The sequence below is a fragment of the Octopus bimaculoides genome, chromosome 15 (genome assembly GCF_001194135.2).
Source record: "Octopus bimaculoides isolate UCB-OBI-ISO-001 chromosome 15, ASM119413v2, whole genome shotgun sequence".
Taxonomy (NCBI): Eukaryota; Metazoa; Mollusca; class Cephalopoda; order Octopoda; family Octopodidae; genus Octopus; species Octopus bimaculoides.
This window is the reverse complement of record NC_068995.1, coordinates 27,332,149-27,351,265: the sequence shown is the minus strand read 5'-3', so window position 1 is coordinate 27,351,265 and position 19,117 is coordinate 27,332,149. Positions and strand designations below refer to the sequence as shown.

The window sequence follows — 19,117 nt, the reverse complement described above, 5'->3', positions numbered from 1 at the left end:
GTGTGTGTGTATATATATATATATATATATATATATATATATATATATATATATGTATATATATATAAATGTATATGTATATATATGATGTTTATATGCATATGGATATGATTATATATATGTATGTCTGAGGAAGCACAGGCACTTGTATTTAGAAGGTAAGGTTATAGCTCAAATATAAGCACAAATGATTTTGTTACCTGACAGTCTCATATCTGACAATAAGAGGGTGACTTTATATTTACAATGTAATGTACATACAATTGATAGATGCCTTACTTCTGAAGCACATCTTGCACTAAAATGTGATTGTTCATTCTTGTTATTTTATTACATATATATTTACAACATACTATATGTAATGTATGTGGCTACTAGAATTAGTGTTGTGTAGTGCTTGTTATCTTGTCAAAATTATTCCTAATTTTGTAATGGATGAAATGAATTTTACTCATTGATTAATAAATTTATTGATCTATCAGTGTTCCTTTGAGTGTTTTACTCTACTCATTTGTAAGCTGGTTGTTAATGAGTTAATGACCATGATTTATGGGATTCCTATAAGCTGATACATATATGTGTGTATGTATGTGTATATATATATATATATATATATATATATTATATCATACATAGTGTATGTGTGTATATATATAAGATGTTTTGAAATAATCATAATAATAATAATCCTTTCTAGTAAAGGCACCAGGCCTGAACTTTTGGGGGAGGGGACTAGTCGATTACATCAACCCCAGTACTTCACTGTTACCTAATTTATTGACCCTGAAAGGATGAATGGTAAAGTTGACCTCAGCAGAATTTGAACTCAGTACTTAAAGATGGATGAGATACTGCTGAGCATTTCACCCAGCATGCTAATGACTCTACCAGCTTGCTGCTTTAATAATAATAATAATAGCAAACACACCCATCTATTTTATGGTGTAATTTATTATAATGGTGCACTCCTTTGGACAGTTAAATTGAACTTGCCCACAGAAGTTGTTTCAAGTTGATAAACATAAAATGTATATTTACTTGTTTTGTTAGCAGTTTATTATATGGTATTAAGCAACCTAGGTAATGAATAAAGTTTTTGAATGCAAATTTGGCAATTAGTGATAAATGAATGTCCATGAAATGAGATCGCAATTGCAGTAGGCATTAGGGATCCTTTATCTCACCTGAAGTGTTTTGTAGCATGTAATTATTTTACTTGTAATGCCTGACACAACTGCATTGAAGCTTTTTTTCAATGAAAGTTATGTATGATAAACAAAGGCAAACATTTATAGCAAACACACAAATAGACTAATGGCATGTACAAAAATAAATGTCAGAACACACTTATGAGCAAACAGCGTGCATAAAGTAAGAAGGGTCATTGAAGGTAATGTACTGTTAACAGCAATCATAGAAATGAAGCAAAACATCAATGGAATGCTTGCAGGAAGTCTGAGTGCTAATAGCTATAGTTTGGCGTAGATGTGAAGATTGCAGTAGAAGGGTAATTACTGTAGGGCTGCTTTGTAGATGATGTTTTTGGTTTTTCCTTCAGGCGCATAGATAAATAAGTTGTCTAGATGGCTGGAACAACCAATGTAGAACTGTCCATGTGAAAAGCATAATGTCCGAAGGTCTAATTGACAGCTTCCAGTGATTGACCTTGTGCTTTATTAATTGTCATGGCAAAGCTGAGTTTGAGAGGGAACTGAAGTCTCCGCATACAGTAGGGGCTGTCTGTTGGAGTTAGTGGAATTGTTGGAATAAAAACGGTATCGTTTTTGCTGTCTTATGATAATTTGGGCTTCAATGACATGGTCTATCATTTGTTTCACCACAAGGCAGGTTCCATTGCATAGTATGGGAGGATGACAAAGCAACTGACTTTTAAGTGAAGTTCATGGGGAGGGAGTCCTGGAGGATGTTGGGAGTTGAGAAATTCTGTTGGAAAGTGTAACCTGATTGAGGTTAGTAAGTGTCAACTAATCTGTAACAACGTTCTTGAGAAGGCAGCTTACTGAGTAAGTCGTAGTTAAGAGTGTTGACAGCTGCATTTATAGGTGCAAGAACAGCCCTGTTGCGAAGCCAATGTGGTTTTATGTATTCCATTGTAAGATTTGAGTAAACAGCAGAACATAAGTTGTCAGGGCTGGAGACAGCGTGGCCAATGGTGGTAGTGTCAATGTATCCATTGTCATTGAAAGTAATTTGTCCATCACTGATTTTAAGGAGTATTTTCGAAAACTAGGTTGTAGGTTGACCCAGTAAATGGGTATTGTAAAAACTGTAGTAGAAGACGAAGTAGCAGAACTATGTCAAGAGTAATGTCCCTTGAAGCAACGACCATTGGAATTTATTATTTACCTATGAGAAGGTGTTTTCGTCCCCCTAAGAGTGTTATTACTCATTATGTGGAAAATTTGAAGAGTTTATGACCATCTTTGGAACATAAGTGATGTATGTTCCCAGCATGAACCAAATCAGATGAAAAATATTGATTTTAAGGGAGATCAAGAAAAAGGCCTATACACACACACACACACAAATCTTCTGTTTTATTATATATAAGATAAGATAGGATTAACCAGTATGAGTGATATTATAAATCTAATAATCTCTTTTAATTTTACTTTTTATATTTCAGATATAATAGTTTAACCAAGGTCCCAAAATCCCTGGAAAATTGTGTAAATATGGATGAGTTTAATGTTGAAGGAAACAACATATCATCATTACCTGTAAATCTTTATTCATTTATTTTATTCATTTGTTTTTGTTTAACCTTTTTGTCTACGTAAAAAAAATGTGTTATATATATATATATATATATATATATATATATATATATATTCTATTTATATTTTCTTTGACTTCAAGTGTAATTATGTGATTGAATTATATTCAAGCAGTATCTTCATTTTCGTTACTGATGTATGTAATAATTCTAAAATGTAGAAACATAGAATGGGGCTGACTGAGGGCAACTGTTTGGGCACCAGCCATTTAGCACAGGTGTTTGGATGTTAAACATGTTTTGGTTATAGCTTCTTTGGTGGCAGATTTTTGGCACTGGAGGCAAATATAGTAAAGGGAGAGAACATCATCATCAATATCATCATCATCATCCTTTTTCCATACTGGCATGGGTTGGACAGTTTGATCAGAAAGCTGCACCAGGTTCTAGTTTGTTTTGGCTCGGTTCCTACAGCTGGATGCTTTTCCTAGTGTCAACCATTTTACAGTGTGTGCTGTGTGCTTTTAATGTGACACCAGTGCAAGCACTTTTACATGGGACCAGCATCAGTGCTTTTTACTTGGCACTGGTACAGGACTCTTGCTGGTGAGGGTATGCAGCCTTAACACTTCTGCTGTGGAGTATGGGTCTTCTTGAGTACAGCAAGGCACCAGGCATCTTGGCCCTTTGTCATCTCACCTGAAAGGTTCAGCATCCTGAGGTCATTCTTCAGCACATTGTCCTATGTCTTACTGGATCTCCCACTTCTACATGTTCCATCCATTTTCAGAGATTGGCACTTTATGGAGCTGTCAGCATCCATCCTCATCACATGACCAAACCAGCACAGTCTTCTCTCTTGCACACAGCAACCAATTCCTCTTATGCATGACTTTCTCAGAACACTGGCACTCTGTCAAACATGTACACTTACATTACACATCCAGTGGAGCATACTAGCCTCATTCCTTTCTAACCTTCACATAGCCTCTACATTCAGGGCCCACATCTCACTACCATGTAAAATTGCTGTCTGTATACATGCATCATACAATCTTCCTTTCACTTGGAGAGAGAGAGAGAGAGAGAGAGACAGAGACCTTTCGTAGCCAACAGAGGCAACAGCTCTCTGAATTTCCTCCATCCTATTCTTATTCTAGCTATCACACTCTAAAAGCATCCTTCCCACTATTAATTTGTTCCCCTAGGTAGCTGAAATTATATATTACCTCCAATGATCCACCAGGGCATTTGAGAGAATCAATTTCCCAAGTCTATTGGTTTTAGGGATCATGTGCATCTTCCACATATGAGCACTACCTTCTCTGCTAATCTTCCTATTAATCCACTGCACCTCTTGTGTGTCCATAGCTTGCACTGGGTATACCAAACGGAGTTCCTGCCTACATTTTCCCTACAAATTGAACAGGGCTTCCTACCTGAAATGGGAGAGGGTCCTGTCAGTTTTCTTGCTTACTCAAACTTTTGTCATTGCTAAGTTAATCTTAAGGCACTTAGATTCCAGGTTTTGTGTCTAGCTCTGATGTGGAATATGCTATGAGCATATCATAGTTCCCAGGGGCTGCCAGTCTTGAATTCCTCTGTTATGGCCTGGGAGACAGTGATGAAAAGAAGGGGACAAAGGACTAAGCCTTGATGAACCCCTACATGTACTCGTGGTTAACTCTCACTTTAATGACAGTGTCTGTGTACATGGCCTGTACAACTTTCACCAGCCATTCTTCTATCCCTAGCCCACCATATAACACAGGCTTTCTTTAGATCAATGAATGCCAAGTATAATGGTTTATTCTTAGCTAAGTATTTCTCTTGCAGTTGTGTGAGTATGAAAATAGCATCAGTAGTGCTTTTTCCCCAAACAAAGCCAAACTGCATTTCATCTAGCCTGATTCTGCTCCTAATTAATTGGGCAATAACTCTGTCTGGTCCAGGAGTTTGATCCCTCTATAATTGCTTCTATCCAAAGCATCACCCTTGCCCTTGAAGCAGTAGCAATAATGCTGCTACACCAGTCACTGCATATTACACCTTCCTGAATAACTTGATTAACTATGCAGGTGACTAGTTCATATCCTACCTTAGCAGATAGTGTGAACATCTCAGCAGTGACTCCAAATATATCAAGGACTTCCACTGTTTTCATATCTTTTGTTGCCTTATCTACCATACTGCTGTCCATTAGGATAGCTGGTCCCTCTGTTGGTTCGCATGAGGGAGACTCCCTTAATCCCATTCATTCTCCACATTCAATAGGTATGCATAGTAACTCTTCCATGCTGCTTTCTTGTCTGATTCACCAAGTTCAAACATACCACTTTCCCTCTATACTCACTTCTCTCTCACAAAATCTCAATTCTCTCTAACACACTGTCTCACAATCCAGAACACCTCAACTTTCTGATCTTCATGCAGCAGGACATTCGCAAACCTCTTCCTTTTTGTTTCTGCTCTAGCTAGATAAACCTGACATCCAGCTTTCTTTTTAGCTTTCTGATAAAATTCTTTGCTACACACTCTTTTCCATTCTTTCCAAACCCATCTCTTCTCTTTTATAGTTCTGTCAACATCACTTTTCCACCACCATGTCACCCTTTGTCTAGCAGAGACTTTGCTCCAGCCAAAGATTTAGTCTATCACCCTCGGTAGATTGTCCCATAGAAACTTCTAGTTGTCCTCTACATCATATGCCCTACCTCTTCCTCCTTCTCATCAAAGGCTTCATTAAGAACATCTCTAAATCTTTGCCTGTTTGAAGGATCCTTGAGCTTCCACAACTCCTTTCCCATATCGGCTTGCATTTTTGAATCCTTCTGACCCTAAGTCTGAAGTCACTAACCACTAGCCTATGTTGAGTTGTACATTCTTCCCTCAGGAAAGATTTTGAATTTATGAGCATACACCTGTCCCACCAGATTGATAAGCGATCAGATGGTTGGCAGGTTTCCTGAAGTTGGTGTTGCAGACATGAGCATCACAAAACTCCAGAAGCCTTGCCCCCCACTCATTTCTAGAGCCAAAGCTGTAACCTCCATGCACACCCTAAAATCTATCAGGGTTTCTTCCAACATGTCCATTGAAGTCCCCTGTCATAGTGAGTACATCATTTCTTTTGTCATCAAGGTAGTCCTCTGAAGGAATTCATAGAAGTCGTCCTAAGGATCTGTGAGTCCAGCATGCAGAGCATATGGAGAAGTAACTGACATTGTTACATCAAACAGGCTATTCTTAGCTTAATAATCATATCACCTACTTTGACTACCTCAGTCACCTTATCCACCCATTTCTCTTCTAGTAGAGCACCTAGAGCACCTAGACCATCATTGTTGCCTACCCAGAACAATTTGTATCTATGTCTCTTGCTTTCCCGTAAGCAATCTAGCTGAGGCCCACCTCCATTGAACTTCTTGTATACAGCATACATCTACATCTCTCTACTCAAGCATCTCAACTATCTCTCCAGACCTACCTTTCTTTGTGCCAACATTGATTATGACAGCTCTGAGCTTGTAGAACTGGGAAGGTAGGGTGGGGTTCAGCTTCTGAGAAATAAAAGATCTTTAAGTTCACATACCTGGAGGCAACAGGTCATTGTGCTTAGTGTGAGAAATAATGATACAATTGCTGTTTCAAATTCCTTCAGTCCTCAAAAGCCTTCATGGGTATGCACATACATGCATAAAATGTAAATATATGTACATATACATTACAATTTTGTGTCTAGTTATATGTCCATAGTTGTATGTACATACTCATGGGTGGGAAACAAACAGACATAAACAAGCAGTGTGTATGCATTTGCTCAAGCTACCTTTGAAGAAGTGGGAGGGAGGGAAAAGGAGATTCAGTTGAGATCGCACAAAATTTACTAACTGAGGCTGAAGATATGTAATAGAAATAAATAAACTAATTAATCCTATATTATCAACATCATGAGAATGTTGGGAAAAGATACCCACCATTTTCCTACCATCCAGCCGTGGCTGAAGAAACATCTGATGACATATTCTACAATGATGACATATGCTACCATGGCTGAAGGAAGACCTGATGACATATCCAACTTTCTTCCTCAAACACATCCTGAAATGCAGTAATCACTAACAACAGAGACACTTCCATACTGTCCACATTAAGAAATGTTGGAAATTTCCAGTTCAAGAGTCTTTGATCATCTACTGAAGATCAATAATTGATCAGAGTTAGGCCAGTGGCTTATATAAGCTGCTCACTGTAGTCAAATTTGTTACTACTAAAACTAATCTTACCACTGCAATGACTGTTATTGCCTATTTCAGTAACTTTGTTGCTGACAACTTCTTGTAATATGGACATATTACTAGCACTACCACTAGCTTCAATGCAGGCAGTTCCACCATGACTGCTACCAACCAATGGCTAGCTACTCCCACTGTGATCTCTGCAACCACTGCTGGTACCATTTGAATGGTTTTCTCCTACTATGATCAATGATCATCCATTGCTTCTACCACCACTTTCAGGCACCACAACCAACATGCCTGGTATCTGAATAGATATTTCATAACTGTTTACTTCTGATGAGATGTTTTTGAACTTCAAATACATAAAGGTTATTAAATTTATCCCTTTTCTGAATTGTAGGCAGCTCTCCATCTTTCCATCTTGACTGTAATTCAAAGGACCAGCCTTGTTACATTCTGTGTCATGCTGAATCTCCCTGAGAACTACATTAAGGGTACAGCATGTCTGTGGAGTGCTCAATAAAATTAATTTCCCAGTGCCCAATCAAATTAATTTGTAACATTCACTTAAAATATTCCACAGTTTCTCCAGTTTCACCACAAATTCTGCATTTGTTTGATTCTACTGATTCTGCTTGAGTGTAATTACTTCTTAATGCTTGTTCCTGTGCTGCACATATCAAGACCTCCATTTCACTTTTTTTGTAATCATAGCTATCTTTTATCTCTAGATCTATCTCTTTTGACATATCTCTCAAGAACTGACCGTGCATCTTCTTATCCTGCCAGTAGTTTTTCCTTCTCCATTTCTACCTCCATTTTATAATACATTTTCTCCTGACTGTTTTCCATACATAACAGTCCTGCCTTCCTTACTTGTACATATAATGATTCTTTTGCATTTTTTAAAATACCAAGCAATGTTGTTTTCCTCTGTCGAACTCTGGACACAATCCTCACAACTTATCACTCCCAACCCTCCTTTCTTTCTCATAAGGTGTAACCTGTCAACATCACTTCTTGGGTTGAATGCACTGTATATTGTCAGTTTTCTTGTTTTCGTATCTGAACCTTGTAGTTCATATGTTCACCATTGTAGGGCACCTGCTCCATACCTTAAGAGGGCAACTGTCCATGAATTTATTGCTTGGAGCATATTATTCTCATTCAATTTCGTTTTCAAAATCAATTTCAGCCTTCTGTAGTTCTCCTGAGAGAATATCTTCTTTGGCTTGGTTTTCCATCAATTCGCCAACTTCCACTATACCCAGATAATTGTATCCTTCCTGGCCTATTCTCTTCATTATCTTTCCTGTGGGCAATTTCATACCATCCACTTGTTGAACTTTATCTCTTTTTAGAATCACTATTCCACACTTTTTCAGTCCAAACCCCTTTCTAATGTTTGTGTTAAAGCAATGTACTGGTTGAATTAGTGACTTAAGATAATTTTCATCTTTTCCATTGAGTTTCAGATCATTCATAAAAAGATGATTGATCTTATCCTCTCTTTCCTTGAACTCATACCCAGCTTTCATGTTTGTTAAAATCAAAGTCAGCAGTACCATATATAATACAAAAAGCAATGGTGACCAGTTCATTATCATCACCCAGTGTTTTAAATCTGGGTTTTGTCCCCGTTAACAGGGGTGGCCAGTTCTACCTCAATGCCATAGCAACTGCCCTCACACCATCTCACCATCTTGCCTGGTTTGGGGCATCCTCCCTTCTCAAGCCAACCCTCCCAATCTGCTCCTCCACCTGTCCCTTCCAGGGTTTCTGCAGTCTACCTCGTTTTTGCAGTCCATTTACCTCAAACTCAAGAACTCTCCTCAGAACATGCTCCTTATCCCTCCTCAACACATGCCCATACCACTGCACTCCATTCGCCCTTGCCAGCTGTTCCACCAATTCCTCCAACCCCAGCATCCCTATCAAGTTCTCAGTCCTCCTCTTATCAAACAACTTAACTCCACACATTTTTCTCATCATTGCTTTCTCGATCCTTCTCAAAATTGCCATCTCTCTCTCCCTCAGACACCATGTCTCACTCCCATACATCATTGCAGCTCTCATGCAACTCTTATAGACCCTTCATTTCATCTTCAATGAGAAGCTTTCCCTGAACTTCACCCAGCCAAGTCTTGCTCTTGCTGTCACAGCTGCTTTACATCCACCACTTACATCCACCCTGTCTCCCAAATAACAAAATCCTCTCACTGTTTCCACTGGTTCCTCTAGCCCTCCAGCTCCTTTCTCACATCTTCCACAAACAAACACTCTTACCAGTCTTGGAGTCATCTTCTTCATTTTCGTACACCTACCATGAATCCATTTCTCACATCTCATACACAACACTACATTTGCCATTACCCTTCTCCCACGTACACCACATGGATCCATCTTACTCACTAATACTTCTCCTTCCAACCCGCTTACCATCACCTTTGTCTTCCCGAGGTTTATCTTCAAACCCTTGCTTTCAAACACCTCCTTCCATTTCCAAAACTTCTCCCTCAATCCCTCCATTGTCTCACTCATCTGAACAAGGTCATCTGCATACAGTATCTCCATTATCAATCCTTCTCTTGCACTCTCCATCATCACATCAACCACTATTGCAAACAATAAAGTTACATATTTGAAATATTCCACTTTTGATGTTGTCAAAGTGTAAGCTTTGCTTCCTAGATGTGAGTTCAGTGGATCATCCATTCATACTTCAGTTCAATAGATTCATGATGTTTTGTGCTATTTCAAATATTTTCAAGCACTCCAGATTGCATGAACAAGAAACCATATTATATGCTTTCTTGCCATCCCGAAGTTGGTTTTGTGCTTTTTGTAGTCTTTCAGCACTGTCTTATCTATCAATAGTTGATATTTGCTTCCTCTACATCCACATTTGCACCCATTTTACTCTTTGAGTAACATGTTATTCTGATCCAAGAACATGTGAATATGGACATTTAATTTCCCGGTATTCTGGTTAACAGCTTCCACATGATGGGCAGACAGGATGTTGGTCTGAAGTTGTCAACAGCATTTCTCTTTGATGCTTCTTTCTGACACAATTCCGTTCCATTTCTTGTCAACCAACCTGAGGTTCTTGTGTGGTCTTCAAATACTTTGCTTAATTGTTTCACTGTATTTTTGTGGCACTTTGCAAATTTCTTTACCCAATAGCCCTGAACTCCATCTGGGTCTGTTGTTCTCCAGTTGCTTATCTTTCTACTTAATTATCGTACATCCTCTTTGGTTATCTTAATGTCTTCTTGCAGAAGATTTATATTTGTTTCTTTCATGATGTATAGCCATTCTGTGTTTGTGTTTTCTTTTTCCCCTGTATATTGGACTTCCTTCCACATTTGGGGTGCATGTATCTTTGTCTAATGCAAGGTCTCAGTTGAAATGCAAAGTGATGTAGTGGTGGGAAAACACTGTATGCAGTCCTGTAACAGCAAAGAGATGGGGCAGTAGGAAAGAAATATGAAATAGCTAAAAAGAGACTAAATACCAAATATACATAATAAAGGGAAAGATAGAGAGGAAGAAGTTTGCACATGTTCTGCAATGTGAAGATCAGATGTGTGAGGCATTTCACATTGCTAGACAGTATCCTAGAGAAAATCAAGATGATGTTGGGGAGATGTGTATATGGATTGAGAAGAGCATATGTTGATAAAAAAGATGTCGATAAGAAAGAGGTATAAAAATACTACTGTAAAAGGCTGTTGAATGCAGAGAATGCATGAAGGAGAAACGGCCTATGCTATATAGGCTCAACGAAAGGACCAGCAGTATGGTAGATAGAGCAATAGGGTATATGGAAGTGGAGACAGTAACCAGAATCATCAGGAACAGTCACTGAGAGGCTTAAAATATCTAATGATAGTCACCTGAATATCAAATCTAGTCATACAAGAAAGTAACATATCCATAACTGGCACTGCAGTATCCTAATAAGCTGCTACAAGACTATTGAGATGCACTTGTGTGAGAAAGCTACAGAGGCAGCAAACAGTTGCACCAGGTTATGAATGTTACAGAGTGTGTTACAGCAAAACTACTTAAGAACAAGATTAGTCTAGATATAATACTTCTTTTGCATATCAAACTGGATCATTTGCCTGAAGATGTTAGTAGTTCATTTGTTTTCTGCTTACTAGAACTTTGATCTTTGTAATGTTACTCTTAATGTCTTTGATTCCAGGTTTCACTTCCGGGTTACACCGGAGTAAGCACATAAATGTGCAACAAGGTGAAAAATAAGAGTACTCAAATACCAGAGGTAGAGTAATATGCTTTATTTAAAAGCAGTAGAAATATAACAAAAAAACTGTTACTTGGAGTTTCACATTCCCGTTCATCGGATAGTTTTGTTAGAAATGGGAGAGAAATGTTGATGCAATCAAAACTAATATAAAATTAAAACACATGGATCTGTTTCATTGGTCATTTCAAATAACGGTCTTAGGCATGCATTGCGGTGTAACCTGCTCCTTTTTTAGAAAGTTTGAGTGACTCTACACAAGTAGGAAGATACAGCTGAAAAAGATGGAACTTTACCCATTGGGGTTTTCTCAAAAAAATATACCTATCCCTGCACAGAAGCAATATCTTAAAAGTCTTATAGAGAAAACAGAAGAGTTTGTTTGGAGATTGAGATGGAAAGCATTCTTATTTGATACTAAACAAAAAACTAACGGAAACAAATACGGGCTTAAATCTTCCAGGAATCCACCACCTATTCTGGAATTAGAAGCCTTTGAAAAAGACCTTTTCGATCTTATTAGAAAAATTAGATTCCGTAAATATACCAACCATCTACAGAGGGATATGAAAGAAAAAATTACAGAAATTAACAACTCGAATAAGAGCTTCGTTAATTCTGACAAAAAACTTATATGCAGTTGATAAGGGCATTTACAAGCGTCTAATTTCGAATAGCATCACAGATACATACAAAAAAGATAACACAAATTTATACAAAGAGGTGAATTTGGAGTCAAGAAGAATAGCTAACAATCTTAAGATTAGCGAGAGAATAGAATACCTTTCCCCCCCGACCTGCTTTTATTACCCTAAAAGACCATAAAGCCAATTTTAATAGAAACCCCAAATGTAGATTGATTAATTCTGCAAAAACTGAAATAGAGATTATTAGCAAATATATTTTAGATCGCATTTTAACTAAATTAGATAGTGATTTAAATTTACGGATTTGGAAAAATAATAAGTCAGTGATAGATTGGTTTAAAGGGATTAGCCATAAGCATAACTGCAAATTTACGCAGTTTGATATTGTTGATTTTTACCCATCAATATCCAGACTTTTGCTCCTGAAAGCATTAGAATTCGCCAAACAGTATGTCAATATCAATAGCTCGGAAATAGATATTATCATACATGCAAGAAAATCACTTCTATTTTATGAGGAATCTACCTGGATTAAAAAGAGTGAGGTTTCTCTTTTTGATGTACCGATGGGGGTATACGACGGGGCTGAGTTGTGTACGCTTATAGAAGCTTATATTTTACACAATCTGAAGCTTCAATTCCCATTTATAGACACAGGATTGAATAGGGATGATGGCCTTATAGTCACCCATAATTTAAATGGCCACAAATTAGATAAACTTAGGAAGGATCTAATTGCTTTCTTCCAAAGGATAGGCTTGCGGATTACAATAGATACTAACCTCAAAAAAAGATTTCTTAGAGGTAAATTTAGACTTGAATTCAGATATATTCAAATCTTACCGTAAGCCTAATGATAAACTATCTTATATTGGCAAAGAATCCAACCATCCACCAGTTATTCTTAGAAACTTATTTAGTAACGTAAGTAGGCAAATATCATCAATTTCTACAGATGAGGCAACATTCCAAAACGCAGCACTTTATTATAATAGTGCTTTAAGGAATAGTGGATTCTCTGAGAGGTTCCAGTATACCCAGTTTAATGCTAACAGCAACATAACACGTAGAACTAGTACTAGGAAAGTTTTGTGGTTCAACCCAGCTTTCAATATGGTCGTAAGAACTAATATAGGTAAGGAATTTTTAAATTAGTCTCTAGACACTTTCAACCTGACCATAAATTTTATAGAATATTCAATAGAAGCACGCTTAAGATCAGCTATTCTTGTTGCAAAAACTTTGCCTCTTTGATCAGCCAGCACAACAACAAGATAATTGCCAAAAATCATAATGCTGATTCTTTTCCAAAAAGCTGCAATTGCAAAGATGGAACCTCCTGTTTGTTGGAAGGGAGATGTCTAGAAAAAGGTATCGTGTATAGAGCTAAAGTCCAGATAGAAGGCTCACACAACTATAGAACTTACACAGGGGCTTCGGAAAATTCATTCAAAACCAGGCTTTATTCGCATAAAAATTCATTCAGATACCCTGAAAATAGGACAAAGACTATCCTGGCAAAATACGTCTGGCAATTAAAAGAAAGTGAAACCCGACCTTTCAACGGGACATGGAGGATTTTAGGTAGAGCATCACCTTACAGGCACCGTGCCCACAAAAGACCAGTTAAATGTGAGTTGTGTTTATTAGGGAAATTCCATATCTTATTCCAAGACAAGAAAGCTTTGAATCAAAGACGCGAACTTTTAAATTCATGCAGACATGCGTCTAAATTTAAAATGTCGGCTAATAACATACCATATGGGTAGTATATTTTTGATAATTTTTGATTCCTTGAAATCAGTTTGCAATCTCACTATTGGATTCGTACCGCATTATACATGATTTACTTCGCATTGCAAGAATATTGTATAGATCCCTATGTCTTTTTAAGAAAGCCTTCGACTGTTATATGCATAGTTTTCTTGTTATTATTTTACTTTATTTTATTTTATTATATTTGTATTTATTTTAAAATATTTTGTAAACAAATTTAACCGTTTTTATGAATGGTTCGATATATGGGATTCTATTATGAATGTGTTTTTGCCCAATTTTCACTATTATACACTCAGCAATTTCTTAAAAAAGTTGTCTGCATATATACATTAAGACCTAAAAGTTTTTTATGTGAATGTCTGTATTGTAGCAATGCATATGTATTTGTATGTGTGCGCCCATGCTTATGTATAGAGCCTATGTTAACACTTGTGCACATACATACATGGTTTTGTGTGTGTGCGTCTTTGTATATGCATAGGTAAGAGTGTATGCTTACATTTACACATGCATACATATATCCGTGTGTGTGTGTGTCTATGTTACATATGAGAATGTGCGCTCTGGTTTATATACATACATACTTGAATGTGTGCGTATGCATGTATACAATTATATTTGTGTGTATTCATGTACATATCCCTATATATCTGTATACGTGATGCTAATATACATTCTTGTATACACATATACGTGATCCAATTTTGTGTACGTTTGTTATATACGCTACTCTTCCTTCTTTCTTTCTTTCCTTTCTCTCTTTCTTTCTCTATTACTTTCTTTCCTTCTTTCTTCCTTTCCTCACGAAAACCACACTTTCTCCCTTTCTACATTAGTAACGTCCTTTATCTATATGTTACTCTTCCCAACCCTTACTTCCCCCCTCCATAAGTTTAAGATACACTTGCCTGTTCCAATGCTGAATAATTTTCGCACACAAGCATGATTGCGTGCATATGCATATGTGTATACATGCGTATTTGTGCATGTATTTATGTCTTACAAATATATGCCTATATATGTATATCGTCTGTACGTATGCTTCTGTGTATTTTGATGTATATATGTATGTTGTAGATAGTCTAGTATGCGTATATACTGTTGTAGAATTTTAATTTTTTATTTTAATGCAGCGTAAATTATATTTTAATTTTAATGTGTTAATTGAGCGATAATTCGAATATAGTTATTTACAATATGCATTTTGAACTCACTTTTCAATTTAAGGTTTTCTTTGATTTTTTAAAAATAGGATGAATCTATATTGAATTCATTTGTTTTGTTTATTTTGTTCATTGCATGCCTAAGACCGTTATTTGAAATGACCAATAAAACAGATCCATGTGTTTTAATTTTATATTAGTTTTGATTGCATCGTCATTTCTCTCCCATTTCTAACAAAACTGTCCGATGAGGGGGAACGTGAAACTCCGAGTAACAGTTTTTTGTTATATTTCTGCTGCTTTTAAATAAAGTATATATATATATATATGTGTGTGTGTGTGTATGTATATATATATTGGGTTGGTGCATAATAATTGCGGCTTTTTTTCAACAAATTTTATTCAACAAAATCGATAACAATATTTAACAAAAACATCTTTAAATGATGGTCTGACCGTCTGCCAAGCAAATAGAAACCAGTAATTAAAGTAGATTGGTGAATATGCTCCAGAATAATCATTTAAAGATGTTTTTGTAACATGTTGTTACTGTTTTTGTTGAATAAAATTTGTTGAAAAAAATCCGCAATAATTATGCCCCAACCCAATATCATCATCATCATCATCATTGTTTAACGTCTGATTTCCATGCTAGCATGGTTCGGACAATTCGACTGAGGACTGGTGAACCAGATGGCTGCACCAGGCTCCAATCTGATCTGGCAGAGTTTCTACAGCTGGATGCCCTTCCTAACGCCAACCACTCTGAGAGTGTAGTGGGTGCTTTTATGTGCCACCGGCACGAGGGCCAGTCAAGCGGTACTGGCAACGACCATGCTCAAATGGTGTTTTTTATGTGCTACCTGCACAGGAGCCAGTCCAGCGGCACTGGCAACGACCTCACTTGAATGTTTTTACACGTGCCACTGGCACAAGTGTCAGTAAGGCGATGCTGGGAACGATCACGCTCAAATGGTGCTTCTTACGTGCCATCTGCATGGAAGCCAGACAGCTGCTCTGGCAATGATCACGCTCGGATGGTGCTGTTAACGCTCCACTATGTTTTCAGAACTTCCTCCCCCACTGCTAACTTAGAAGTAGTAGATAGCTTCTGTTACGTAGGTGACCAAGTTAGCAGTGGGGGAGGAAGTTCTGAAAACATAGTTGCTTGAATAAGAATGGGCTGGGCAAAGTTCAAGGAGCTACTATGTTTGATGGTCACTAAGGGCCTCCCCTCAGAGTGAAAGGCAGAGTGTATGAGGCCTGTGTATTAACAATATGCTACATAGCAGTGAAACATGGGCTATGACTAGAGAGGACTTATGAAGGCTTGAAAGAAATGAAGCCAGCATGTTTCGCTGGATGGGTATGCATACAACAGAGTGTAAAGGATTTGAGAGAAAAACTGGGTATAACAGGCATCAGATGTTGTGTGCAAGAGAGATTGTGCTCGTTTGGTCATGAGATGTATATGGATGAGGACACTGCTTAAAGAATTGCAGATCTCTATTTGTGGTGGGAACCTGTGGAAGGTGGAAACCCAGGAAGATTTCGGATGTATGGATCTTCAGATGCTGGGCATCAGAGATGACAAAAGACTGGAATTTTTACTGATTTGCTGTACTTGAGAAGATATGTCAAGCTAAGTAAAATTGTATATATATCTACAAGCATATCCTTATGGTCATGCCCCCCACCCCCTCTTCTAGCTGAGAAGTCTTTGTCTTGCAGGTGCCAGTGCTATGTAAAATGCACTCATGCCTGTGCCACTATGAGCTGTCCAGTTGTTTGAGTGAAGTTAAAATTATGTGCATTTTTTACCACATTTAAAAATTAATTCTAGAAAGAATAAAGCTTCAACAAGTAATGTTGTAGGTTAGCTGTCTAAAATAATCTGTAATTTCTTAATCTTCTCTTGATTCAACAATGCTTTTATTTCTTCTTTCTAAGTTCATGTATTTCCTCTTCGTTTATGCAGGTTCTTCTGAACAAATTTCAAACTATTTCATCCTTTGTAAGCTCTCTTCCCTTCTTAAATCCTCTGTTAAAAACCAGACTATCATCATCATCATCATCATCATCGTTTAACGTCCGCTTTCCATGCTAGCATGGGTTGGACGATTTGACTGAGGACTGGTGAAACCGGATGGCAACACCAGGCTCCAGTCTGATTTGGCAGAGTTTCTACAGCTGGATGCCCTTCCTAACGCCAATGCCCTTCCTATCGGGTGACTATAAAATAGACTGCCTTGGAAAGCAGTGTTACCACCCTTCTACAGCATTATTTGTTCATGGGAGATCTATCTGAAGCCTGCTAAAAACAATCCACAATGGTATTGGAAATTTTGGCTTTCTTCTCAATGAGTGGCCAATATAATTATCTTTAAAATAATCAAAAATAATGTTAAGATCATCATAATTCAAGCACAACTTGAAACCCTGCTATGACATCATCTGTAGGGAGAAATGCCATGCAGGTCATCATTTTGATTAACAGTTACCATTTTCTACGAATGCTTCTAATAACTTTGAATAACTGATTTGAAAAATATCAAGGTTGTTTAAGTTAATACTCATCGATCACTGATGTCAATCACAATATATACGATAGTATATATTTCACTTAAAATTAACCTTTGCTGAGAGTATATAGCGAAAAATTATTCTGGTTGGTACTGTACAAGAAATCCAGTATAGTCCTGGTTCAGGCTGACAACATTGAGTAATAAGAAGCACCTAGGATTACTTAGGGTGAGCAATTCCACAGTAATTCATTGAATGGGTAAATCCTAGGTTCACTTCGCTGGATTATGAATATTTTTGGGAGTATAAATCCAAAACTATTACAGAGAATACAGAGACTGGTACATCTTCGTGTTTTTTTTTTTTAAATTCTAATTTTTGCAATTAATTATACAGTGTAATTAGTTTATGCAACTGACACATATTTCTGCTGCTTAGAGAATATGCAGTTCCATTTGTAACCAGCTATTTTTAGCCATACATCTTCATTCAGGGTCTGTTCACAAATGTGGTTCAAATTGAATTAATTTTATTAATGTGTGGCATATTTCGCATATCCTTAAACAAATTTAAATGGTTTGCTAGTCTCAATTTGAAGTTCATTGAGCATGCACCAGTATAGAAGTAAGAATTTCCTTCTGACATAATCTTACATCAGTATACTTAATGTTTCCTCATACATTCAATATTTAAGGGACAAATTTTATTTTTACCACAATTACAGAGATTTTTTAATTTCTCTATCTATTTTAGAAACTTCATTCTTACCAGCAAGAATGGTATGTAGTATAATTGCAGGACACCTGTCATGTCTACAAGAGATATAGGTTCAAGTCTCACAGACAGCATTTGACGTGTAATGTTGGAAAGGAATTTTCAACCCAATATTTACATGCTATTGTTTATAGCTTTATATGTTCTTCAGGAACCAATTCCAAAAAAAAGAAATATATATTATTTTATTCTTTTACTTGTTTCAGTCATTTGACTGTGGCCATGCTGGAACACCACCTCAAGATATATATATCTTTTATATTTATCTTTTACTTCAGTCATTTGACTGTAGCCATGTTGGGGCACCACATAAGAGAATTTTAGTCAAACAAATCGACCTCAGTACTTATTTTTTAAAGCTTGGTACTTATCCTATTGGCCTCTCTTGCTGAACTACTAAGTTAAAAGAACATAACCATGCCAACACTGATTGTCAATGTAAATAGGGAAATAGAAGTGAAAATGGGTATTTACGTTTGTATCATCAGCACAGTTATTGAGAGTGACTGACTGTATGGCTGATGGCATGTCTCAGAAAACTACCACAAACAGTAGTGGTCCCAGTACAGTTCCATGAGGGATTCTACCAATAATTGATGTCTCCTTAGATAGAGTACCAGTCGCTGCGATTGTTGGACTTCTGTTTTTTTTAAGAAGTCATGCAGCCACTCCCCTAGTTTTTTGGTGATACCAAAGTCACAAAGTTTGTGATATATGATTCTGTCATAAACTTTGTCAAAGGCTTTGGTAAACTCAAGATATATCACATGCATGTTTGAGCTGTTGTTTCAGTGCCCAGTCAAAATTCTGTAGTAGCTATATGAGGATGCTTCTGGGATGGAAGCCATGTTGCATGTTTGTGAATTAGATATTTTCATTTAGGAATGTGATCAGTCTCCTTCTGATAATGTGTTCCATGACCTTGCTAACATGTGTGGTCAGAGAGATAGGCTTGTACATTTTAGTATCAACTCTGCATC

The 19,117-nt window shown here is 37.0% G+C and overlaps 1 protein-coding gene across 1 annotated transcript in view; it reads left to right on the top strand.

Annotated features, from left to right (window-relative positions):
• LOC106873751 (leucine-rich repeat protein SHOC-2-like) overlaps positions 1-19,117 on the top strand; it is a 705,478-nt gene that overhangs the window by 258,070 nt on the left and 428,291 nt on the right. Inside the window, exon 9 of the mRNA XM_052973213.1 lies at positions 2,648-2,741. Coding sequence (XP_052829173.1) covers positions 2,648-2,741 — 94 coding nt within the window. The remainder of the gene's footprint in view (positions 1-2,647; positions 2,742-19,117) is intronic.